The sequence below is a fragment of the Ctenocephalides felis genome, unplaced genomic scaffold (genome assembly GCF_003426905.1).
Source record: "Ctenocephalides felis isolate EL2017-DRISC unplaced genomic scaffold, ASM342690v1 CF-g0.4_SCAFFOLD_01886, whole genome shotgun sequence".
Taxonomy (NCBI): domain Eukaryota; kingdom Metazoa; phylum Arthropoda; class Insecta; order Siphonaptera; family Pulicidae; genus Ctenocephalides; species Ctenocephalides felis.
This window is the reverse complement of record NW_020538040.1, coordinates 13,507,627-13,534,495: the sequence shown is the minus strand read 5'-3', so window position 1 is coordinate 13,534,495 and position 26,869 is coordinate 13,507,627. Positions and strand designations below refer to the sequence as shown.

Sequence of the window (26,869 nt, the reverse complement as noted above, 5' to 3'; positions counted from 1 at the left end):
TTACTATTTTTTTCATTGCGATTTCCAATAGACGTCTTTCAGATATTCTTGTAATATCTGTAATTGTATAAATTAAATTCATTTGTTTAACACTTTTGTTTTCATCTATTCCGCGTTTTAAAAATGTTATTTATTCAAGTGTGGTCGTCAACTGTAATCAGTAGCTACCTACGAAACTTGCGTATGCTTTTGATTAAAATCGCTCTACCTGGCGGAAAAATTATAAGCTTTGATGTTTTTTATAATTCAACCGCTTATCGTAGGTTATATTATTTTATTATTATCGTAGGTAATATTTAGTGTTATTTAAACTCTATACTTATACAAAGTTTCATCAAAATCGTCAAAAAAAACACAAAAAAATTTAATTGCGAAAAAAACGGTCTGGCTGATCTTACCAAAAACTAATCAATATCCTTCGCACAGTTTTTGAATTTTTAAAATTGATTCAAAATTGAGGTCTAAAACGTGGACGAAGCATTTACACTTATTTTGCTGATTAGAAAGAAACGGCTCGACCGAACATCGCGCAAAGCTGATCAACGATAGTTCCTATCGAGATACATCGAATGGCTTTCAAATTTTTGAAATTGTTCCAGCCGTTTTTGAGAAAACGTTTATGAAAGGTCAAAAATCGGCTCACATAATTCAAACACACATAATTTTTTCAAATTTGGTCTCATTCGATTCAGAATGACTTGAAACGTTGAGAAAACATAAAATTTGGAAATCGGATTTTTTTTTGCAAAAACAAACTTCTCCTTCGAGAAATTCAAAATATTTTTGCTTGTTGTGCGAATTACTTATTATAAAAAAAATCTTGTTAAGAGTTTCCACTTCAAGAAAAATAATAAAATGCTTAAATGTTTATTTAAAGATTTATTTTTAGTATTCCAAAAATAATTTTTCTGGTAACCTCGCTCAACGAGCTTAGTTTATTTATCATGACGTTTTTAAAAATGTATTTAGCTTATCATCCGATTTTTTTATTAAGCGAAATGCTTCTTATCAGAGGTTTCGAAGAACAATTAATAAATTCCATAATTGTTTATTTTTATTTGCGATGTTTAGTTAAATGGTACAAAGAATTTTTTGATACAATCCCCACTCATCGAGTATAAGTTCATAAGAAAAAATCTTGATAGGTTCTAGATTTCTCTGTAAAGAATGTTTTGAGACATTTTTTATAATTTGTTTTGATCGTAATGCAAGTTACTTGTTGTGAGAGGTACAGTTAATTTTTTTTTAAAAAGTTTCAGTATCTTGAAAAGTGTTTCTAATTTTTTTGTTCATTTTTTGTGTGTGTTGTGTGTCTAATTTGCTGAAAATATTATTTTTTAGCTAACTAATTATATAAAAGATAGTTTCTTGTCTCACAAGGAGAACCTCAGGTTTACTCTTCTGGGTAGAAATTAAAATCTTGCATTGTTTTTGGGACTAAGAATTTTCGAATTTGACTTTTGCACAAATTAATATCTATCTTATCTCATTATTTTGAATCACGTTTCTCACGTTTTTATATTTTTACAATTTCGTGGCACGCCTAAATTTTTTGTAAAATCAAATGCGGGGGGATGTACCATTATATAATTCTAGTAATATTATAATTCGTTTTTTAAAATTTGTCGTGAATGTGTTGCAACAAAGTCTATAACTCATTTTCGACAATTGATAGTAATTTAAATTGATCATCGTTGAAATATATAGACAAATGCGTCATGTATCATGGTCAGGTCAGTCATACGTTCATCTCTGAATGAATAAAATGTACTTTGATACCAGTTTATTTATTTATAATTTTTTATTTTAATTTAAATTTTAATTATACAAACAAAAGTATTAAATGTGGAATATCTCTTTCTTAGAATCATCTTGTTAAGACATAACCTCTTCCTTTTTCGGTGACATTGTTGAAATTTTTACAATTGTTTACAACGAAAAACTTAGCAACGATTGTCGCAAATAAACTTAATACTTTTAGTAAATACTTATGTCTACTTAAATGTTATATTTATTTATTTATTTCATTTTTTTATTTGTGAGAAAATTAGCTGTATTTTAACGGCGATTAACATCTTATTTTGAATCGTAAGATTTTTAATTGTAACTAACATTTATAATTTTTTTATTTATAACAATATTTATTTCTATTTAACAGCATGTACATATATTTTAAAGGTCAAGAATTAATAATAGAATTAACTTTTAATTAAAATATTTTATCAATAACCTTTGCGATGTCGAATTGTTTTAAATAAATAAAAAAAATGTCTAAACATTTTTTTCTTAAAAAAGCTTTTTTAATCTTGGCAAATGTAATAGAACCCTATTATTGAAATAACTATAATTGTTTTTAAGCACTATATAATTGGTATAAATTTTGTAATTTGAATAATTGATGCTCAGAACTCTTTCATTTCATTTTTGGAAGATATAATTTTGAAATTGTGTATAAACTAAACTAAGGTGACCATAGGTCCATACGGTTTGGCCGGGACAGTCCCTGATTTCACCTTGTGTTCCGGATGTTTCTAAAAGCAATATTTGTACCGGATTTAGATCTTTTGTTCCGGATTGCCCCGTTTTTCCGAAAATCAATAGATATATTATCAGAAATGATAATAAGTGTTAATTTATACAAATTAATTACGAAGAAAATTAAATAGAATTTTATATAAAGTATAAAAGGGGGCATCCATTAATTACGTGAGATTTTTAGGGGGAGGAGGGGGGGTATAGTATAAGATATCGTATGTATTTATTTTTTACCTGAATTCAAAAACATAATCAAAAATATTTTTAAAATTTTACCATTTTTTTTGTAAATAAAAATACACGTGAGGTTTGGTAGGTGTAATTTTGAATAACACCACGTATGACAAAGGAGGAGGGGGGTGCCCAAAAATCCTTAAAATGTTGATCACGTGATTAATGGACGCCCCCAAAGCGAAAAAAACACATAGATTGAAAAATATAAAATATAATATACATAATATCATAGATAAAAAAGTGTTACATATAATCGAATATTAAAGTTCTTACTAAAATTCCGGAATTCTGATTTAAAAAAGAAATTATTTATATGAAAAAAAAAGTTTTTATTGTATCCTTAAATAGCATTTGTTATTATAAAGTTTAACCCCCCCCCCCTCTCCTCCTCGAATCTGAAAGTCGCAGTCCCGGTTTTGAATTTAAAAAATATGGTCACCTCAACTAAACACATCTGTTTTTTAATTACAATATCTGTTACATCTGCTAAATAATATAACATCTAGTAACATAAGTGAATAATAACATAAATATAACTAAATTAGAGTATCAAATGAAGGATAGAATTTTCATTAAAATGATATCTGTATGATGATTTAATATAAAATAAAAGCAAATAATGATAATAATAAAATTAATAAATAAAATTTGTAAATAATAAAAATAATACTAGAAAAACAATAAAGTAGATAAACTAAAAACATTAAACTAAACACATCTCATGTAGATAAGTGTTTAATAAATACCGCATATCACATATCTGATAATCTTCTATTTTAATAAATAAAGCTAAGCATACGTATTTAATACTATACGTAATGATTGAATTTTATACGTATTTATTATTTGAATTGGCATTTGACGTTATTTTTTTCTGCTGAGGTATTCAAGGTTGGGCAGCTCTGTTTATATTTGCTTACTCTTCTGTTATCAAATGAAGTGCGGTGCAAAACGTTGGCACGCGTGCCACACGTTTAATTCTGACATTTACGTTACGTCAGAATGATCGTGCTGTCACTTTTAGTTAAAATTCTAGATTTTTATTTATTACAAATTATTTAGTAGCGATTAACAGTTCAAGAACATCTTTTAAAATTAATTTATTTTATCTCGTAGCATTTTTACATCGGATTACTTTTATTAACAAATCTTCCATTTTAACTATATACACCCTAATGCTATAAAAGTGCGCGAATGGTTTTATATCGAGTTTAATAAATGTGTGAAAATGAATAGTTTGTTGTAATAATTATTTTATCGAGTTTTATATTTGTTTTAATTGTAAATAATGTACAAGTAAGTACTGTATATATTCGTAAAATATTTTGCACAAAATGCCATAACCTCAAAATTTTTGTTGCAAAAGTACAGGTTGTATCAATATGGAGATGGTTAAATGACAATTCTTTCGGATGAATCATCAAACGCGAATATATCTCATAAATTTATTTTAATAAACGGTGTTTATAATTCAGAAGTTTGTCAATACTTTTTTAATTGTGTTGACATATGTTTCCTTGTCGTGTCTAGGAAATATTAGCTGCATAGGCATTTTATTTATTTAGCAGTTTAACCTACAATTATAGATCGTTGTTGTTTTATAAATAATAAACGAATAATTCTTGAAACCGTTGGAAATAATTAGTATTATGGAGTATTTACAACGTAACAGAGTAACTATACATTTTTATATATTGATGAATATTTTTAGTTAGATTCAAGTGCAAAATCTTAATATTGTTAACCTATATAAATAATTTTACCTTTAGTTCTTATATTCAAAATTTGAGGCAACTGAAAATTTTATTTCTTGTAAAATTATGTACTAAAATACAGACCAATTTATATTTATCATAAATAATTCTTTTCCATATATTTTCACCAATTTCAAACGTTTACAAATAAAAAAAATCAAAAAAATAATAATAATAAATTGACTTTACAATGTCATTAATGTGATTTGAGTTTCAACTGTCATTTATGTCAAATTGTATTTGTTTTACTTTCAATAAATTTATTTTTTAAATTTTTTCAATAAATTATTTTTTTAATTGGAGATGTTTTACATTTTTATTTGTATGTATGTATGTTGATGATTTTTTAAGTTATTAAAATAATTAATAATTAAATTATTCATTTGTTACAGTATTTTTCATATGCCTAGCTGGATTTTTAATACATTTATGGACCATTGGTATATTTTATATGTTAATAATATAAATATAATACTTAATTAATTTATAAGTAATACATTTAGAGAGCAGAATATATAAATGCAAATATTAACATTTAATGTTATATTGAAAAATTAAAATACTGTATTTCATGTTCACAATATTCCAATTCATGTTCACAACAAAAACTTTTTGGTATTTTCCATTTGAGCTTTAATTATTTTTATTATTTTATATTTATATCATTTATATTTTATTATTATACAAATGTTTATACTGCATATATTTTCCAATTTTTATCACCGTATGGATAATCATTTCAATACTTGTTAATTCGACACCCAATGTATAGGACATTTTTTTTAAATGTTTAATTAGATTAATAAAATATCCAGTTTATAAAGGATATGACTAATCTTGGGATGTTAAAGCATATGAACGTGCTCAGATATGTGTGAAATATTATTTATGTTTACTGTTTTGTATTTAATTATATTTACTGGTACTGAATTGGCTTCTATTTGAAACACAAACATGTTTACGAACAGAATATTTTGCTTGGATTTTGCTTTGTGGGTTCTTTGAACCTTTGCGCAATAAAGATTTATTACAAAGTTTACTTACCGAATATGTATGTATTTAATTATTCATTGACCAGGTAATTTTCCTTTCCCAGACGGAAATGCGAATACGTCCAATACGGACGAGGACGATGAAGATGAGCACGAATTCTACGATGCTCAAGAAGGCTACACGCCGACTGGTGCGATCATTAGCTCTAACACGAATCTGTCTGGTGGAAACGCGCCTCCAAATTCCGGTACTGGTGTCGTGACTTCCAACAAGGAGGACTCTTCCTTCATACTCAAGATACCGCTGCAGCAGAGGAGGAATTCGGAAGGGTCCAGTGGTTCCGACCAGGAGGATAAGAGCGAAAGTAAACAGGTAAAAAACTCATTTTTTTTTTTGTTTAGTGCATAAAGGTTTTTATTTTAAATCAAATTTTATACATTGTTCAAAGATTATAATATAATATATAAATTGTAGTCTGCCCGAAGGCAGGTCCATGGTGTGAGAGCCTCCACAAATAAATGATTCCCTTACCCTTTGTCTATCATTCGCATTACCACTATTTTTTCTTTCCGAACTTCTGCTTTCATTCTTCCTGATAATCCTGCCCTCCGGCTTTCAGTTTCTTGTATTTTCTCTTTTCGCATAAGTCGTCAATTGTCTGCATTCTTCTTCTTCCCATTCCTTTCATTCCTTTCATTTTACCCTCAAAGATTATATGTTATTAGTTATGTATATCTTTCAAATTGATATTAATACATATCGTTATGTTGTAGGTATTTTCATACAAATGTTTAAGATTAACTAAATTAAATCTAATCTTGGTAAACACATTAGATTTAGTATAGTCAACATGTAATTTGGATTTATAATTTTTTCTACCACTGGGTAGCATTTTAGAATATTATCTATACACATTAGTCACCAAAATTACTGAATGTCTTTCCAGGCAGATAGTAATTATATAGGAATTAAAAAAAAATCTTGGTAAAGATATCACCAAAGAAAAGTAATTCGATTTCATTAAAAATCTATTTTTATAATTTCATAAGAGTTAATTTTTTTTATACATTAATTAAATATTAATTAATGTCAACTTTAATTTCATATTGCTAATTTTCCACTGCAAAAAATTATTTTTTATATCTCTATTTGATTTTTTTATTGTTTAAGTCGTGTTAATCCTAAGAAATAATTCTGTAATATTTAGTGCTATATGAACAAAACAAAATAATTTGCATTTACTGAATATTTATTTAGTTGGTTTATGATTAACAATTGCCAAATAAGTAATATAAATAAACTTTAGTAAATAAGAAAAAATGCCATAAATGAACAACGAAGTCAAAAATAATAATAGGAACTTTACGAAACGATTACTTTTTGATAGTTTCTATTTCATAAAGTCGGCCAGTCTTCCAACTGTTTGCTTGCTCAAATAAATAGTTCTATTTAACGGCACCTGATGATATAATTTTAATTATCAGACATCAGATTATCTGGTGTACGATTTGAGCAACCTGAGTCCTTGAGTCCTTGTATAATAAAGAAGTCATTTTGATTATTTATGTATTTTCATTACATTGCTTAACTCTATTATCAATATTTATATTTCAATTTTTATTCAACAAATTATTTTAAGTATTGTTTTACTATACTATACTATCAGCTAATTTCACAATAATTGATTTTTTATTTAATTTAATATAAAAGAAATAAGCAAACCATTACAAATAAAAAATGTAAGATTTTTTTATTTTTTGTATAAAATTAAAAGAATTAGACTGTTGCCAGTATCCAAATGTAATTAGATAAATTATTCTAGCCAGATGTGATACTAAATAAACTTTCTTTTAGGTCTTAGTAGTAGCTAGTGAGACTTCCGATCAGTTGGCTTCTGGAACTGAACAAAAAATGAATAACTCTGTGGTACCAGTGTCAAATGCTTTAATTGGTGGTGCTCGACAAAGGAGGACAAGAGTACCAGATAAACCTAACTATCCTTTAAATCTATGGTCTATCATGAAAAATTGTATTGGTAAGTAAAATATTATCAGTAATAGATAATTCTTATACATCATGGATATATTGTTAAAATTGTTTATTAATTCTTTAGGAAAAGAACTGTCCAAAATACCTATGCCTGTAAATTTCTCTGAGCCTCTATCCATGCTTCAGCGTCTCACAGAAGATTATGAATATGCTGATATATTAGATCAGGCTGCCCGATGTTCGGACATGAGTGAACAGTTAGCTTATGTAGCTGCATTTACGGTTTCTTCATATGCTACGACTAGTGATAGAACAGCAAAGCCATTTAATCCATTACTTGGCGAGACTTATGAATGTGATAGGACTATGGATTTGGGATGGAGAGCTATTTCTGAACAGGTAAAACATATTATTTTTAATGAGGCAACATGTTTATTTTATGCTCTTATTACTTGGTTTTAGGTGTCACACCACCCTCCAATGGTAGCACAATTTTGTGAAGGAAAAGGCTGGAAATGCTGGCAAGAATTTACAATGACGTCAAAGTTTAGAGGCAAATATTTGCAAGTTATTCCATTAGGAACTGCACATGTTGAATTTGATAATGGAAATAGATATTCATGGAGGAAGGTCAGTTAATAATAATCACTAAATAATCATAATATGTTAATTTTCAAAATCTTTGGCAATGGTCAGAAGATTTTGTATATTTGAAGTCATTTTTTTTTTTAAATCCTACAGTTACTTATCTATTTAAGGTCAGGTGTAAAAATTGCTATGTAATAAAAAAAAATGATAATAATCATCATCATGAATTCAAGAAGTATATCATGTTCTATAATATCTTAATATTAAATTATGTTTATTTTATTTGCAGGTAACAACAACGGTACACAATATAATAGTAGGCAAGTTGTGGGTAGATCAGCATGGTGATATGGAAATAGTTGGTCAGAATAATGCCAGTGGTGTTACATGCCATTTAAAATATATTCCATATTCATATTTCACAAGAGACACACAACGAAAAGTTAAAGGTGTTGTTGTTGACAATTCTGGACAAGTGAGTATAGTTTGTTTAGTCAAATAAACTTCCATCATAGAAATGTTTTTCTATTTTGGAATTATATACCAACATTTTATTTAAGTACTATAAATACAAACAATAGTGATTGTTATATAAATTTTATGAATTATTCTATCAATTTCAGGTTAGCTGGGTTGTCAATGGAACATGGGACTGCAAAATTGAAATTGCAAAAGTGATATCAACTTCTGGTTCGGCTGAAAATCCTGTATATAAAACTGGAACTTATAAGGTATTTGATATAATATTTGAGATATTTTTAAATGGATGTTTCTAAATAAACTTAACATTATTTATTATATTACATATTCTTTAAATTTGTATAAATTTTGGTTTTTGTGTTAAGGGCACTACTTTAGAATTTTATTTTTAACATTATTTAGCAGTACTATATATCTCAATGGCAAATTTTGTGTTTCGTCATCAAATAACTTTGTTAAAGTGCAACAAACAAGAGATAGTTGGTTTCAACTTTCAATGTAATTGTAGTTTCTAAAATATAAATACTAAAAGTTCAATAAGCTATTATCACTAGGTTTGTAAATATATTTTCATTGTTTAAGTGCATTGGTTTTGTGAATATTATAATTAGTTATAATGTCACATGTATTTTTTTTAATAGGTTGCATGGCAAAGGAGACCTCTTCCAGAGGATGCAGAAAAGTATTATAACTTTACTGTTCTTGCCGCTCAACTAAATGAACCAGAAGAAGGTGTTGCTCCAACTGACACAAGGTTACGTCCTGATCAGAGGCTTATGGAAGAGGGACTTTGGACTGAAGCTAATAAAGAAAAAGTCAGGTAATTTTAACAAATCATTGATAATAAATAAAAATCAAGCTCACATTTCACTTTTAGTATCCAAAGGTATGGATAATATTTGAGAATAAAAATTTAGTTTTCTTATATATATTGTATTTTTTTTAAGACTTGAAGAAAAGCAAAGAGCGCGAAGGAGGGAGCGAGAAGCTGAAGCAGAATTAGCTGCGAAAGAAGGTCGGCCTTATCCACCTTATGAACCTTTATGGTTTACAAGGGAGCAAGAACCCGGTACAGAAAATGTTGTTCACGTATATAGCGGTAAATACTGGGAGGCCAAAGCCAAGCAGGACTGGTCAAACTGCCCAGACATTTTTTGAACTTGCCTCATATAACAAAATAATGTTGGGTATTTAAAACAAAAATGGTGATACAATATTACTATATTATATAAAACTTATCTCTTTCTTTGTGATAAACACAGATGATGGTAAGTTCTTGCTGGTTATGTGTCTATGAAATTTAATTTTAACAGAGATTATTAATGCAGTTAATGATATGTTGAGTGATCGAAGTTTAAATTTTATATTCATATTTATTAATTGTTTGAAATATGGTGTTATATATTTTTATTTTCTAATTTCTTCACAATATTGTATATATGAAAAAAAGTTATGTATTATAAAACAAAATTGTAATAAAGATTTTTAATTAAATTAATTCAAATAAGTTTAAAAATGAGCTATAGCTGCTGTAAAGTTTAAAGATTTATGTCCACAGTATATTGAAATTTTAACATCAAATTAATTTTATACTAGTTTTTTTTTTTGTGTAATATATATGTTTACGTTCATAAAATTCAAAATTGATCTATATTTTTATTTATTTTAAGATGGGGATTTTTTTCTTAAAACATGTGAGTAGTCTGAAGATTTGGATTTTCTGTCATAAAATTCAAAATTTATCTATATTTTTGATTATTTTAAACCAGGATTTTTCTTGAAACAAATATGAGCATAAACTAATATGTTTCTTTTGTGTAAACCGCAGAATTTTTTTAAGTGCATCCTGACCTTTTACTATTCCAGAAACATTTTGGAATGCATATTTTATTATTTGTGAAGTATTTTGTAAAAATAAACTTTATATCTTATGTATGTATTTACAAAATGAATAAGTTGTTGTGGAATTTCTCTACTTTTTTTTGCATCTTATGATAATAATAATAATTTATTATAAGTCATATAAAACAATTATTAAATATGAATTATGATGCTGCTATATGAATCTAAGATTATTTATAGTCACTGCTAACGAAAATGTCATGAAATTGGAGTTGTATGTGATTTAATGCTGTTTCTGTCTTTAAATTTAGAATTGCACCTGATGACAAATTCAATATTTTACATTTTACTTGTTATGCATTTGTTCATATTAGCACGTCTCTCAATATAGCAGCATTACGTTGTCTTGCATAACTTCCGAGAAATGTACATAACATTATACTAGGTTTATTTTAAAATATGATTCAATATTTTAAAATGATAACTTTAATATTTTTCATAATAATGTAGTGAACACCATTTTTTCTTACAAAGAACAATGCTTCAATCAGTAAGTAGTTATTAAAATAAATATTACAGTTGTAATGGAATTCAAAACATTTATTAATCAAAATTGTAAAAAGAAAACTATGTGATGAAAAACCGTGTATATTTGTATATTGTTTCTGTATGTATTTCAAATGAAATATGCATATAAATTCTTAATCTATTATGATATGTACATAGTAGTAAAGGTGAATGTGTGAATGTTGAAATAGTTATAGTTTGTTTTGTTTGATTTTTGTGAAATTTTTCCTTCTTCGTTATAAACAAGGTTTATTCAGCATATTGTAAGTTTGAATATAATATTTTAACATTCAACACATACAAAGTCTATTCCACTAAAAGCGGAATGATGAATTTTCTGTATTTTGGCAATACAGAAGTCAAAAATGATTTTGATACTTGTTTATATTTTGTTTGATGAAGTGTTATACAGTTGAACTATAATAAGTCATCTATATATTTTATATAAAAAAGAATTGATTAGTACATAATGTTTTTGGTTTTATGAGATTTTAAAATGATTCTTGTCATAGATATGTGCAACATAGTTCTTCAAATCTGTTAAACGATTTATTTTTTTAACATCTTTAAGACGTACAAATACGTACCTGTAATATATTTAAATAAACTCGATGCATAAAAAAGATATATTTAGATTAACGTCCAAGCAAATAAATTGAATGTATGATCATATAAATATATAAATCTAGATATGATAATCATTTTTTTGTAATAGTCAATTGAAATTGTTATGTATAAATTAAAATAAAGTTGTATATAATATCAAAAAAAAAAAAAATCTTATGTATTGAATTATATTTATTGTTTGAGATACTGCCAGTCTTGTAAATATATTTTTAATGCTATTAGCTCTCAAGATTTACTAAAAAGAATATATTTTAATTAAGTGTTCTTATATGATTGGTATGTTATTGATTTTTATCATTACTGAGAAAATATTCTGACGAGAGGTGGATACTGCAGAGAGAGATCAGAGGACGCTCAAACTGAGTCTCGACTTGAAGAAGTAACTAATAAAGTTTTCACTGGATTAGATCATGGGCTCTAAACCTAAATTTTGTCAGGGGGGCAAAAACTATTTGAATTTTTTGAAATGTGGTGCTGAAAACTAATAGAGAAGATAAAATGGACAGATTAAAGTAACAAATGAACAAGTGCTGAGAAGAGCGAAAGAAGAAAGACTGTTCTCAGAACATGAAATGAAAAGAAAACTAAGTCAGACCAATATTGCAAGAAGAGTGCCTGCTGCACGACGTCGTCGAAGGTAAAATAGAAGAATTGAAAGGATTAGAAAGAGGAAGAATGCAGATTAATGAAGTCTTACACAAGAGAGAAAATACAGGGAACTGAAAGCCGAAGGTCAGGACGGAAGCAGAAGTTTGGTAAGTAAAATCTGTAAAAGTGTAAAGAAACGTAAATAGTAATGATACTAATGATAATAATATTAAATAGGTGAGGGAATGGAAATCAATGATATGTGATGATCTCATACCATGGATTTGTCTTTGGGCAAACTATAGTTTATTATCATTATATATCAATAAATTTTGTATGTTACTTTACACTTTGGTTGGACAATTTCAAAGAGGGCTTGCTGCTCGACATTGGCGAAGGTAAAATAGAAGGACTGAAAAGACTAGAAGGTAGCAGAATGCATATGATTGACGACTTGCAGGAAATTGAAAGCCGAAGTACAGGACTGGAAAGCATGGAAGCAGAAGTTTGATAAGGAAAATGTACAAAAGTGTGAAGAAAAGTGAGTAGTAGTAATATATTATTATTATTGTTATAAACAAAGAAGAGGAAGGGATCCAATAATATGTGGTGTTCTCATATTGTTGATCTGCTTCATGAGGAGCACCAATAATATAATAATTATACTATCAGTGCTCTTACTATTTAAGGAGTAACATCACTGTAATTATCTAGGAAAACGTGTTTTTGGTCTTTTTTGCGGAAGGAAAGGGAGGCCTATAAGTTATTTAGCCTATTATTTAGTAGCAAAATAGAAAATTATTAAGAAATGATGGCACCACAACCATTTTTGTAAGATATATAGAATTTATGGCCCTTTTGTAGAAAATTTGGGTCCAACAGAAAAAAACTTATTTTACACGCTTATAGCTAGAAAAATACATGGAGGTTTTTAAGGGGCGTCCATTAATCACGTCATCGCTTTTTAAGGATTTTTGGTCCCCTCCCTCCTCCTTGGTTAAGCTTAATGATATTTTAAATTAACCCCCCCTCCCTTACCAAACATCAGGTGTATTTTTTAGTACATAGAAAAAATCGTAATTTTTTAAAAAATGTTTTTGAAAATTTTTGGATATTTTTTAAATTGTGATATCTTACTTGGCCACCCCACTCCTCTCTTTAGGTGGCGTGCATTATCACGTGAGGTGTTTAGGAGGAGGGGCAGTAGGGGGGGTGTCGACAAAAAATCACGAATTATCACGCGCGGGAGGGAAAGGTATGGTAAGATATCATGTATTTTTACCTGATTTTTTTTTTAAGTTCAAAACATTTTCAAAAAAAAAAAATCAAAAATCTTACATTTTTTTCGCAACTAAGATTACACGTGTTGTTTTGTGGGAGGAGGAAGGGTAATTTTGAATATTACCAAGGGGGAGGAGGGGTCTAAAAATCCTCGAAAAATCGATCACGTGATTAATACATGCCCCCTTAAAAATATAGATTTTTGTGTAATTGGTGAGTATCTGAATTAATGAAAAATTGACAGAGGGGTTATACCTTAAAATCATCGTAAAATGCTAATTTGTTTTATGAATATTCGGTACTCAAAAATCTTGGATATCCCCCTGCACATCTGAATAAATTTAAAAATTTCTGATTATGAAAACAAGGATTATTTCCACAAACACAAGCCACACTGTGTATTGCTGTTAAATTATGCGCTAATAGCGAATTCTCTATTACGATCGTATGATTTCAATTAAAAATTTTATTCAACAGATGGGCGCGTGTGGAATGCATGATGCATCGTAAAATCACGATAAGTAATAGGTATTTAATTTTATCAGTGAGCCGGCATTAAAATCTATAAAATAGTAATAAAATATAGATAGCTTCGTTTCTTGCAGCACTCGCACTCTGCAATCTATTGAACGACCCTCGACTTTTCCGCCTCCGGATAGAAATTATGCAATGAACAGACATAAATCATTACGTCCGATTTTTTCCTGCTTGGTCAATGATCTCGTGCTAATATAATAATATATTGTATTATTGTACGCGCATTTTGATCGCAGAATAAATATTATATTCCTATAAATATCGTGTAAAGGAAATAAAATTTATATGTATAACTTATTTAACTGAAGGTAAAAATATATACATTAGAGCACGCACTATTAGAGCATCATATTTTTCGGCATTATTAACTTTCTGAAGGAGATTTTTCTTTAAGACAAATAATCTGATTTAATAATAAAATAAAATAATAAAATTTTTTGACGTTTCAAATAATAAAAAATTCAAGAAATAACGACCAGAAAGTTTTATTTCAATACTCCTTTGTTTTATAGTCAAAAATCGCCGAACATCCGAAATACCCAAATCAAAAATACTATTTTTTGTATGTTTTTGGTTAATGACTTTCAATATGTCAATACTATATTATTGATATATTAAAAGTCATTATTTCAAGTCATTCTGAATCGTTTGAGACAAATTTGGAAGAAGTATGTTTATATGAGCCTATTTTTAAACTTTGTCTGACATATTCCTTAAAAAAACGGCTCAACCTATTTTAGACATTTATTTGTCATTTGATGGAACGCGATAAGGACTTGCGTTGATTAGTATCGTGCAAAGATCGGTTAAGCCGTTGCTTTGTAATTAGCAGAAAAGTGCAACATTTTCGCAAAAAAATCTCAACCGATTTTGAAAATTTTAGAATTGTTCAATGATTTATATTATTATATTTAATAATAAGTTTTCTCGACGTTCAAGTAATTCTGAACAGTTTGAACCCAAATTTGGAAAAAGTATTTGTGTGTGTATCTGAGCCTATTTTTGACTTTCGACGTATTCTCAAAAACTGCTGAACCGATTTCAAAAATTTTAAACCATTCGGTGAAACTCGATAAGGACTCATTTTTATTACTATTTATTTTTTTTGTCAACGATTTCGCAAAAAATTGTCAGCCAATTTTGAAAATTTTAAAACATTTCAAAAGAGTAGAATATAAGTTGGAATGTATGATTAATGAAATGGGTTGTGCTGATTAATTTTTAATTAAAAATGATCGGCCGGTACATTTTTTCGTAATTTATTGTTGATTTTTTTTTAAATAAAACTTTGTACGACGATAAATTTCCAGATCTAATCTAGGGCTTCTTAAACTTCTTAAATTAAAGGGTTCTTTGCGACCCCATTTACGATTGCGAATTTTTGGCGACTCATTTATGGAAACGGGTTTCTTGGCGACCCCACACATATAAAAAATAATATTTTTAAATGATTCACTTATTTGGAAACAATATACATATACATACACATATGAAAATATATAGTGTAAGAATTCATTGAGAACATAAAAAAATCAAGACGTTATGTTATAAAATGATATAAATAGATGACATTAAAATTTCTCGCGACTCCAGAATTTTTCCATGCGATCCCATTTGGGATTGCGTCCCATAGTTTAAGAAGCCCTGGCCTAATCCATAGATAAACAAACTAAATGTAGTAGATCTAAATTAACCTAGTAAAATATTATAGGTATACGATAAATGGTTCAATTATAATTTTTTTTTTCTAATTTTAGTATAATGAGCCGAATGCTTAAAATCAACGCAAGATATATTTCGTTTTTTTGTACCTACTGATTAGCGTTGACGTGCACATTTAAATAATAAAACATATTTTCAAAACATGAATTAGAATAAAATATTTCAAATAAATTAATTTAATTTTTCAGATTAAAAATATTTTTTTTAAAAAACTGAATAAATTTTTGGGAAGCCAGTATGGACCCTCAATAAAAAAAATTAAAAAATGCGATTTGGCGCTCGAAAATGATTATTAGACATATGCACATCAAATTATCAGATATTTTATGGAGAATTTAAACATAAGTACGAACTTTGTATACACTTCTTTGGGTTCCGTTTAAGTTTATTCGTAAGACTGCGACGTGGCGCTTACGCGCTTCGACATCTAAAATAACTACGCAACGCAATTGGTAAAAAACAAATTCAAGAAAAAAGATAAAATAAAAACAAATTTTTCAAAAAAGTCTACTTTTTAATTTGGTAATTCAGTTAAATAGAGCGTTCAATTTGAGTGGTTCAAAAAACATTTTATTTTCATTGACGAAATGAAGAACTGGTTAAATTTTTGGAAAAGCAGGTTTAGTGGTTTTAGAGATAAAAATAAAATTAATAACAAAATGCCAGTTGGCGGCAAAAAATATTTAAAGACATTTTAATAATAAGAACAAATTTTGCTTACTTTCTATGAGTTCAATTTTTCAAAAAATTGAAAATAAAAAAAAACTAATGTTCATTTTTTCAAAAACTTAATTTCGTAATTTTATTTCGGAAATTCAAAAAAAAATTAATTTAATAAAAATACCATTTGGCGGTAAAAAATAATCGTAAGACATATGCACATCAAATTCTCAGATATGTTATAAACATTTTAATAAGAAAAACAATTTTTTCTCTAAAACAGTTACTCAGCGCGATTGTTCTGAAAAAGATTCCAAATTTCCAAAAAAAATGAAAATTAAAAAAAGTCAGGTTTTTCAATAAAGACAAATTTTTCAAAAATTTCAAGATTCTCAAAAATCTACTTTTAAAAAATATATATTTTTTATTTACATTTGCGAATCACAATCTGTCGTTCTTATACAACATTCAGTAATTTTGATGGTTTATTAAATGAAGGAAAAAAGGTCGAAAGGTCACCCATTGGTGATCGATTCGAAAAATATTATATCTTATCTAAAAATTCATTTTTGTTACGGGAAATTCCAGCAATTTGCCTTAAAGCACGATGCCACGCACCACTAGTTCATATTATATAACACATCAAATGCAGGTGTTTCATAAATCTATTTCTCTTAGTCGTCCTAGTATCCCCTCCCCACCATATATGTCGATTATGAAGCCACTGGCTGAAGGAGATGCGTTTAGTTTACGATTCCTGTGCGATGCCGAAGACTCGAAGACCGTAGTCAGTTTTGGTAAATCTTTTGATGGCGCCGGTAATGGTAGATGTGGTTTGATTTTTATTGATAAAAGTGAATTTTGTGGTGATATTGTGCAAAATATAGTTTGTCAACGAGTTTAGTCTTAATATATTGTGTTTTGTATTTGATAATGATTGTTGTGCAATCGGTTTAGTTGTGTTACGCTTTCAAAATTGTTCTAAATATTTTTGTGGTTTGAGTTCTGCAAAAGCAGTTGATAATTGATTTATTTACAGGTTAGTGATTAATTAATTTCTATATTTTTTAGTTTAGTATTCAACAAATTTTACTTATACTTGTTATTTTGGTTTTATATTGTGATGCAAAATAAAACCGTTAAAAATTTAAAGGCTACAGCTCTTACTTAAGTAACTTCATAATATTTTGCTTCTTTAAGTTTAATGTAGACTGTGATGATTAATTTTATTCTATCAGATCATTTGATTATTTTATTTATATCAGAATCTACTGACACAAATCAAGATATGTTTCATATTTTTAATTTTTTATTGTGGCTCAAAAAGTAAACCGGCTAAAATTTTTAAGGTTATATTACTTAAGTATCTATAATGTTATATTACATAAGTATAATATCCTTAAAATTAATGTAGAATTACAATTTTCTAATTAATTTTATTCGATCAGGATCATGCCATTATATTATTTATAAAAAAAATCTACTGATCCAAATTCAGATGAAATTTTGCATGTATTAAGTTTTATATATCAATTTTTATAAACCAGATAAATTTTAGAGGTTATTATTACTTAAATAAATTCATAATATTTTGTTTCTATAAGTTGATTGTAGACTCTGCTGATTAATTTTTTTCTATCAAATAATTTTATTATATTAGTTATGTATATCAAGATGATATATTTCATGTTTAGTTAATAGTTCTTTTATTGTAGCTTAAAAACTAAAATGAGCTAAAGTTTTAAGGTTAAATGTTTTAAGAAACTATTATATATTTCATATTTGAATTTATGGGCCGATTTATTTGCCGTAAAATAGACCGATATTATGGCAAGGCTATGTTACGTTCCAGTTTTCATACAAAATGCTACTAAATACTGTCTTAATACCATGTATTTACTGTGCGATCACAAAAAATGCAACTTCACTCATATGTTATCAAAGCATATCACAAAGATGCAGTTACGTTAACATCGTTTTTTTTTACATTTGTGCGTTTTCTAGGTTAGATTTTCCATCTAAAACGCCTGACTGCACAGCAATCACATAGGATTTTGATAGTTTTTAGTACCACTTTATATGAAAATTGCTACATAATATTGCCTTGCGATAACATTGGTCTATTTTACGGCAGAGACGGTCACCAAATAATAGTCCCTTATTCAATTTATCAAAAAATATTTCTTTATTCAATTTTTTATCCTGAATCATGTTATTATATTACATTACAACCTCGTTAAGACGATCATGGTTAATACGATTTCTTACATGAAACGACACTTCACCCCAGTCTCTACACTTTGTATCATATTGTCCTCATCTCACATAATACGCTATCTAGCTCATTAGTATTACAATTTGTTTATTCGATTTCTTGCTCAGAATCATGTTTTTATATTAAAGTAGACCCCCCTTTAATACGATTTCTCGCATTTAACGCCGCTTTACATCGGTTTCTGCACTTCGAATAATATTGTTTCTATCTCGCATAATACGCTTTTTAGGTCCAATAAAATTACCCATTTGCTTATACGATTTTTTACTCCAGATCATGCTATTATATTGCAGTAGAACCCCGTTAAGACAATCATTCTCAATATTAATTCTTGCATAATACGCCACATCATGTGGCCCACATGTCTTTCATATGGTAACACATATAAATTATTTGTAGCAGAATAAATTTACCGCTTTTGATTAATTTTTGACTTAATTTATATTCTAATCATTTTCGGTCTAAAGCAGTGGTTACCAACATTTTCCTACTGCCTTCCTACCCGTTTTTTTTAACAAATGCATCAACTAAATTTCATAAATACTCAACTGAAATTATAATTTATTCATCAGATTACATTTTAATATAAAATATTATGCAAAAAAATGCTTGAAAAAAATATTTATTTATTTCTTTACATATCATTTTGGTCTATTTTCAATATTAGTATTTTGGAAACAGCTGTAGGGCCCACCTGTAACAACCACGCGCCCCACAGATTTGAAACCACGAGGGTAAAGAACGATGTGAAAAACAATGAAAAGATCTATACTTGTTATGGTTCAAATAACTAGGTATAAGTGGCATTTTGCCTTAAGGAAAGTTGCGAAACTGTACTACATCAATAAGAATTGAGATTTTTCAGCTTTTCAAATTGTCATTATAGAATTTTGAAATTTTGACATGGCCCATTATTTAATGAATTTTTATAATTAAACCACTTTTCATCGGTGTATAATATTTTAAGGTGTTTTATGAATTCATGAATCCCTACAAACAAAGAACTATCAAAATCGTCAAAAAAATAATTTATCAACTTAATTAATTACAAGAAAACGGATTATAACAAAAACTAATTAGCACGTTTATCAAATTTCTAACGGTTTAAAATTTTTAAAATCGGTTCAAGATTTTTTGCAACATAAAATTTTACCTACCTGATAGTTATAAAAAAAACGACCGAATCGGTAATTGCACAAAAGTAATCAATGCCAGTTTTTATCGAGTTTTTCAAAAGGCTTAATTTTTTTGAATTACTTATTAATTAATTATTTAATTACTAATTAATTATTTTTTTAAATTCTCACCGAGTTTTTCAAAAGGCTTAATTTTTTCAAACTGGTGCAACCGTTTTTGTGAAAACTTTGAGGAAAGGTCAAATTTTGGCTCACATACCAACACCTATCCATTTTTCAATTTTGGTATCAAACGATTCAAAATGTCTTGCAACGTCGAGTGAACATAAAATTAGTAAATCGGATTTTTTTGTGAAGACGTACACTTTTTCATCGGTCAGTTAATAATGATATACATGTTTGCAATATTACTCTGTATGTTTTTCTATACATAGTTGTTCTTCAGGATTAATTTATTAGCGCAGCGTACGTTGGAAGTAATTAACATTCGTTAAAATTGTAAAATGAGTATAATTAAGTTTTCAAGTATTTCAAGTGATTTTGTGAAGTAGCCATGAAATAACGTATTTTCTTAATTACTTGAATCCGTTCATTATGTTTTTCTTAATGAAACTTGTATTTGGTGCGTGACCAGAAATACAGTAAATAAACAGTAATAACTTTTATTGAGCTACTAGAAGTTAAGTAATATAAATTATGCATATATGGAACAATATTTTTCATATAATAAATAATTTTTAACCTAATATTAGGAGTTCGCTAATACAGGTGTATTTATATTTTAACTCAACACAAAGTTTTTATTATCAATATTATTAATAATATTGATATTTTATTTATTCAGTTTTATAATATTATTAATAATATATTATAAAACTGATGAAAAACAAGTGTTAATATTTCTAGACAACTCTGTAAGAATTAAAAAATAATCAAATCAGATTTAGCAACTTTCGAAATTGTCATAATTTTGTTTGAAATTATCACAAACTTTGATGTATTTTTATAATTAAGGCAGTTATCGAAAGCCTATAATATTTTTGATTGCTCATTAAGACAGTTTAAATTTTATTGTTTTTTTTTACTTAATCCAAATATAAAATCATAAAACTACATTTTCACCTTTTTCTTTTACTTGGAATTCTCTTATTTTAAAAAATTAAGTAGAAATTTTTATACTAAATTAAAATTCCAGAATTTTCCTAATTTATGTTAATAACATTTATTACCATATCTGTTTAGCATAACTAGTTTACTATTTTTATTACTATGAAATTATTATGTTAAATTAGAAAGCATTTTTTTAATAAAATCGTTTTCGTTCTGAAATTAAATGTAATAATTAAACCAGGTGTAAGTGGCATATTGCCTTAATAAAAGTTGCATGAACTTCCTGATACGTGTAAATAATCAACTTATAAAAAATGGGATTTAAAAACCTAATCTCCAAAACTCACTATTGCCAAATAACAATATTATAATTAGTGCAACTTCTTGATAACACATACGTGAAGTTAGGTTTTATGTGTAAAACGCCTGATCGCATAGCAAATACAACATAGCATCACCGTAACATTTCAATTTTATCCGAAAATTGGCTTTTTAGCAATTTAGATATAATTTGAAAAGTTTATTTCGAAAATAAAGTTTTTGTTTTCAGTAAAAATGCAGTGCAAAAATAAATGCAATTTTCAATTGATATCATTCAAACAAAACATATAATAAGTAAAATTGTATTGATTATAGTGCACAAAAACACAATTTTATGTCCTAAAAACGCGGTCCATTATTTCAAACTTTCTTGAACTTATATTATTCAACCACTTTTCATAGGACTATAATATTTTAGAATTTTTGTTTGGACCATAAACTCAATGCTAAATTTGATGTTAAAAAACTCAATGTTAAAAAACGGCCTGGCCAATTTTTGCTAAAAACTGATTCTCAACCAATATCTTTCGAACGGTTTTGGAAAATTTTGCATTTATCTGATAATTATAAAGAAAAGGATAGGCCGATCTTTGCGAAAAACTAATCAACGCGAGTTCTTAATAAGATTGATCAACATTTTTGAAATCAGTGCAGCCTTTTTGGATGGAATGTCGGTGAAAGATTTGCTCACATGCACACTTACTTTTTTCAATTTCGGTGTCATACGATTTAGAATGACTTGGAACATCGAGAAAACATACTAGTAGCAAATCGACTTTTCTGACGAAAACATATTACATACTTCTAATTTAAGAAGCTGATAAAACTAGTGAAATATGTGAACAGAATACTAAATCATAAATAGTAAACAATTACCATAAATTAATTTGAATTTAAAATTGAAAGTAATTATAGATTATTGTTATTGATTGTTATATACTTTATTAAATTTGAATTCAATAAATTCGAAATTGTAAGGAAATTAAGTTATCAGCATCTAACTTTTTTTATATAACTTGCATAAATTAATGGGCCAAATCTGCCGCACAACTGACCAATGTTATGACAAGGCCATGACACGCTCCAACTTGCATACATTATGCTACTGAATCATACTGAACACTGTCAAAATGTCATGTATTTGCTGTGCATTCAGGCGTTTAACATATTTACTGCAACCTCACTCGTATGTTATGAAGCTGGATCAGAAAGACCCTGTTATCTAAGATTGTTTTTTGTACGGTTTCTAGGTTAAGTTTGTTATCTGACAACCCGAGAAAAACGCCTGACTGCATAGCAAACACATGGCTTTTGACAATATTTTGAACGAATCTACTTACTGTATGATGTTTGATGGAATCTACTTACTATAGCCTTCCCATAACATTGGTCTGTTATACGGCAGAATCGGTCCATAAATCTCACTATATGCATCAAAGTCGTCAAATTTTGAGCCACACTTGATATTATTTAGTTAAGAAAGTTTTTTTTCGCTAAAAAATGTTTGTTTAAAAATTTTGATCCTGAAAGCTCTAAAATCATGAAGTTCTTCGATATCCCTCGTCTCCTTCGTCTTCTACCTTCATGCTATTTCGGTCGTCGCCATTGTTGACTAAACGTCAGTGAGAAATGCATTTCTTGTCTTATCATTTGTATTTTTGCCGGCAAATTGAAATAACACGAAAACAAACCGAAAAAACGATTAAAATATTTAAACATCCCGTCAAGTTCATTGAAAATATCCAATAATATTATTGTAATAATTGTCTGTTTAAAATCGCGATGAAGTTTTAGTGGTAAGAGTGCATTAGATAAACATAAATTAATTAAGTTGGTGTTTTTCAGTTTCATAATGTTTTGATTATAGTATTATTATTAAAAAGGGTTTATGATAGTGATGTGATAAATTTTTGAATGTTAATTTAATTTTCGGTTGTTTTTTTCATAATCAGTGTGTTTATGAAATGATAACTTAAAAATAATTTCACTTCCTTGTTTTGCACATGTGTATTTTGGTTTGTAGAAACTTCAAAAATATGAGATACGGATATTAATATTTATTATTGTTATATTGATAACAACGTATGAACAATCTATCATTTTTTGGACTATATATTTTTTAAAAAAAAAACTTCACATAATTTGAAAAAAATAGTTGAAACGATTAAAATTTTTTGCTCATATTTACTGCATTTAAAATGTTAAGTCATTTATTTAATCAAATTATAAATTATTATACTGTAATGATTTCTTTTATTATATTTTTAACTTGTATCAATATTATCAATAATAAATAATAAATAATATTAATAATTGGTAAATATTATTATCATAATCTTAATAATTTTTTTTTAATTTTAATTTATTAATTTTAATAATTAATTTTTTGGTTATAAATTACTAAAATATTATTTTACTATTTAAATGCCAATTTATTTCATTAATTAAACTAAAAAGAATAGTATATGAATTTTAGTGATCAATATATTTATTATATTTTCACCATTTATCGATATTAATAATAATATTTCTTATTATTTATTGGCAAATATTAATATCTTAAGTTTAATAATTTTTTTAGCAAATATTTTATTAACAGATACTTTTAGATGCTTAGATGCTTTTTTAGATTTACTTTAACCGCCAAATTTAAAATTTACTAAAATTAAATAATTTGTTATATTGTGACCATTTTATTTGTTAGGCTTTTAACATTTGTTATTGATAATAATTATTATTATTTGGCTAATATTATCTCAAGGCTATATATTGTTTTTTCATCTCTACTCAAATATTTTATTATCATGATCTGCTAAAACCGCCAAAATTAAAATTTATACTAAAACCGAGAAACTAAAACTATGCACAAATTTTGTAATTTTGTAAAAAATAAAATTTGCAAGAAATTGTTAAAACCTTTATAATTCTTTGGTTATAATTTATTAAAATATTTTTCTACAACTTAAATGACAATTCATTTATTAAATCAAACTAAATAATGTGACAATTTTATTTATTATATTTTTAACATTTATTAATAATTAATGCCAATTTAAATACCAAATGTCAAATATTATTACCTTAATCTTAATATTTTTATCATCTCTACCCAAATATTTTATTATCATTATTTGCTATAGCCGCCAAATTAAAATTTGAATTTGTATTTACGTAAAGTATTTTTTTACAATTTTAATTCTAATTTATTTACTTATAAAAAAAGTAAAAAAATATATGCTGTGATCAATATTTATTATGTTTTTAACATTTAATAATCTCAATAATAATAATAATTATTATTAACCGGCAAATATTAATGTATTATTCTTAATATTTTTCTCATCTTTACTTAAATATTTTATCACTCTAATTTTCAATAACCGCCAAATTTAAAATTTGTAACGAATATTTTTTACATCAAAATAAATTTTATGCACAAATGTTATTGATAATAATTTTGCAATTATTATCATCTTCAAATAATATAGATTGCAAATCAGTAGTTATATCACCAAATTTTATTAAATTATCAATTTTAAAAAAATGACAGAATATAATTATATGTTTAAAATCTGTTACACAATTAATAATATCTAAAAAGTAACAAAATATCTAAAAAGTGTGATTTGATTAAAATTTTATAAAATACTTACAATTTTAGTGAAATAGACAATATTTAAACAGTGTTTAAGTTAAAATCAAGTTATTTTGTTTAAACTCCAGTGATTCTAAAAATTTAAGGATTTGTAGATAATCATGGAGTTTTCAATGCTCAGTTATCGATTCACAAAATATTCGTTGAAAACGCAGATTTTGGATTTTCTTATGTTCTGGTAAGAAATATTATAAATTTATTTATTCATTTATGCAGACAATGATTCAATTAAAAAAATAAATAATATATATTTATTTATTTATACTTGTTTCGATAGCAGATGTGTGCGATAATATGTTTCATTGTTGAAAGAACTTTAAATAATATATTATTTGCATTAAGAGCCATTTATTTGAAATAAAATAACTATAATCTAATCGTACTGTGGAAATGTTTTAATTTATAATTAATAATTTCCATCTTTATAAAAATGCATTATAAAATATTTGTTTACAAAAATATATTATGACATTTCATTCTCATTTCTTCGATTCCGATATCCAGTCTACTTTAATTCTATAGTACGGTTTAAGAACCATTGGTGCCCCGATAATTCAGCTAAAATAAATATTCAGCTATATAAATATAACTTTAATCAAATTCTATCAAATTAAATACGAACCAGGAAACTAATACAATTATGGATATTAAAGAAAAAACAAAAATTTATCAGGTTACTTTTTAATATATATAGGGAAGCTAGGGGCTATTTGTAACAGGGGTAACAAGTAACAGGCATTTTTTAATAGGATATTAAACTGTACTCTCTTTCTCCCTCTCGCTCTTTCTAGCTCTCTTTCTCTCTTTCTACCTCTCTTTCTCTCTCTTTCTAGCTCTCTTTCTCTCTCTTTCTATCTATCTATCAAAATTAGCATTATGTGTTATCCGTTACAAGTCGTTCCTTCTACTGTATTATTTAATGAATTAGTGCAAAAAAGAGTGTTGTTTGTTTATATTTCTAAATTAATATCTATCCACTCAGAATACATTTGTTATATATATATATATATATATATTATATATATAACAAATGTATATATATATATATATATATATATATATATATATATATATTATATGATCAACATTAACAGGCAATTTATATTTAATTTATTTACAGAACCATACATGTCCCATTATTTAGCTAAAATAATTTTATATATTACAGCTAATATATTACTAATTACACAATTTTAAACAAATTCTGTTCAGAATCTAGGAAAAAAAACTAAAAACTTTATATTAAAACAATATACATTTTAAAACATTAATTTAGAACTAAATTAAAATGCATGAGACAAAAGGTGTTTATTTTTTATTCACGAAATAAAAGGTGATTATTTTTTTTATTCGTTGTAAAGAAATTTGTCTTTAAATGAAACTGGAAATGTGTGTCTTTGAAGAAAGTGCATAGGAATGTATGCCACATGGCACCGAGGAACCCCTCCGAATTGTTTTGAACCCTCTCGAAAATAAAATCGCAAGTTTATGCAAGCGAGGACATGTAATATCGTTAAATAAGGGTGCGTTTTTCTTGATATCGATATACACATATATATATATATATATATATATATATATATAATAAAGATATATATATATATATATATATATATATAATAAAGATATATACAAATCTCCTGATAAGCAATTCCAACTTTCGATGGGAATAAGAAATGTACAAATACGTATTTGTGCCCAACTTTTTATACATATTCCTAAAAAATAATATAGAAGAATGTCTTATTAAATTATTATTAATATCAGTAATATTAATAACACCCTTCTGAAGAGATTTTTTTTTATTTCACCTTATAACTCACAACTGTTCTTAAGGTTAATAGACACCAAGAAAATATAATAAAGGAAATCTAATATATGTAATTTAGTAAAGAATATATGGTAAAGTTACCAATATCTTTTCTGTTTTAAGTAAAAAATACAGTTGAGTCATACATAATAAAAATATGTTTTT

General features: G+C 26.8%; 2 protein-coding genes across 4 annotated transcripts in view; both read left to right on the top strand.

The window, feature by feature from the left end:
• LOC113378707 (oxysterol-binding protein 1) overlaps nt 1-9,930 on the top strand; it is a 176,334-nt gene extending 166,404 nt beyond the window's left edge. The window contains exons 6-13 of one of the 3 annotated variants that reach the window (XM_026619267.1): nt 5,620-5,888; nt 7,371-7,551; nt 7,630-7,904; nt 7,968-8,135; nt 8,383-8,568; nt 8,717-8,824; nt 9,215-9,393; nt 9,521-9,930. In XM_026619267.1, the coding sequence (XP_026475052.1) occupies nt 5,620-5,888; nt 7,371-7,551; nt 7,630-7,904; nt 7,968-8,135; nt 8,383-8,568; nt 8,717-8,824; nt 9,215-9,393; nt 9,521-9,731 (1,577 nt within the window). In that variant the 3' untranslated portion in view covers nt 9,732-9,930. The remainder of the gene's footprint in view (nt 1-5,619; nt 5,889-7,370; nt 7,552-7,629; nt 7,905-7,967; nt 8,136-8,382; nt 8,569-8,716; nt 8,825-9,214; nt 9,394-9,520) is intronic. The other 2 variants (XM_026619268.1, XM_026619269.1) reach the window with 2 other exon arrangements.
• A 7,258-nt stretch (nt 9,931-17,188) lies between these two features.
• LOC113374567 (cytospin-A-like) overlaps nt 17,189-26,869 on the top strand; it is a 107,685-nt gene continuing 98,004 nt past the window's right edge. Inside the window, exon 1 of the mRNA XM_026614547.1 lies at nt 17,189-17,436. The gene's annotated coding sequence lies outside the window, so the exon portion shown is untranslated. The remainder of the gene's footprint in view (nt 17,437-26,869) is intronic.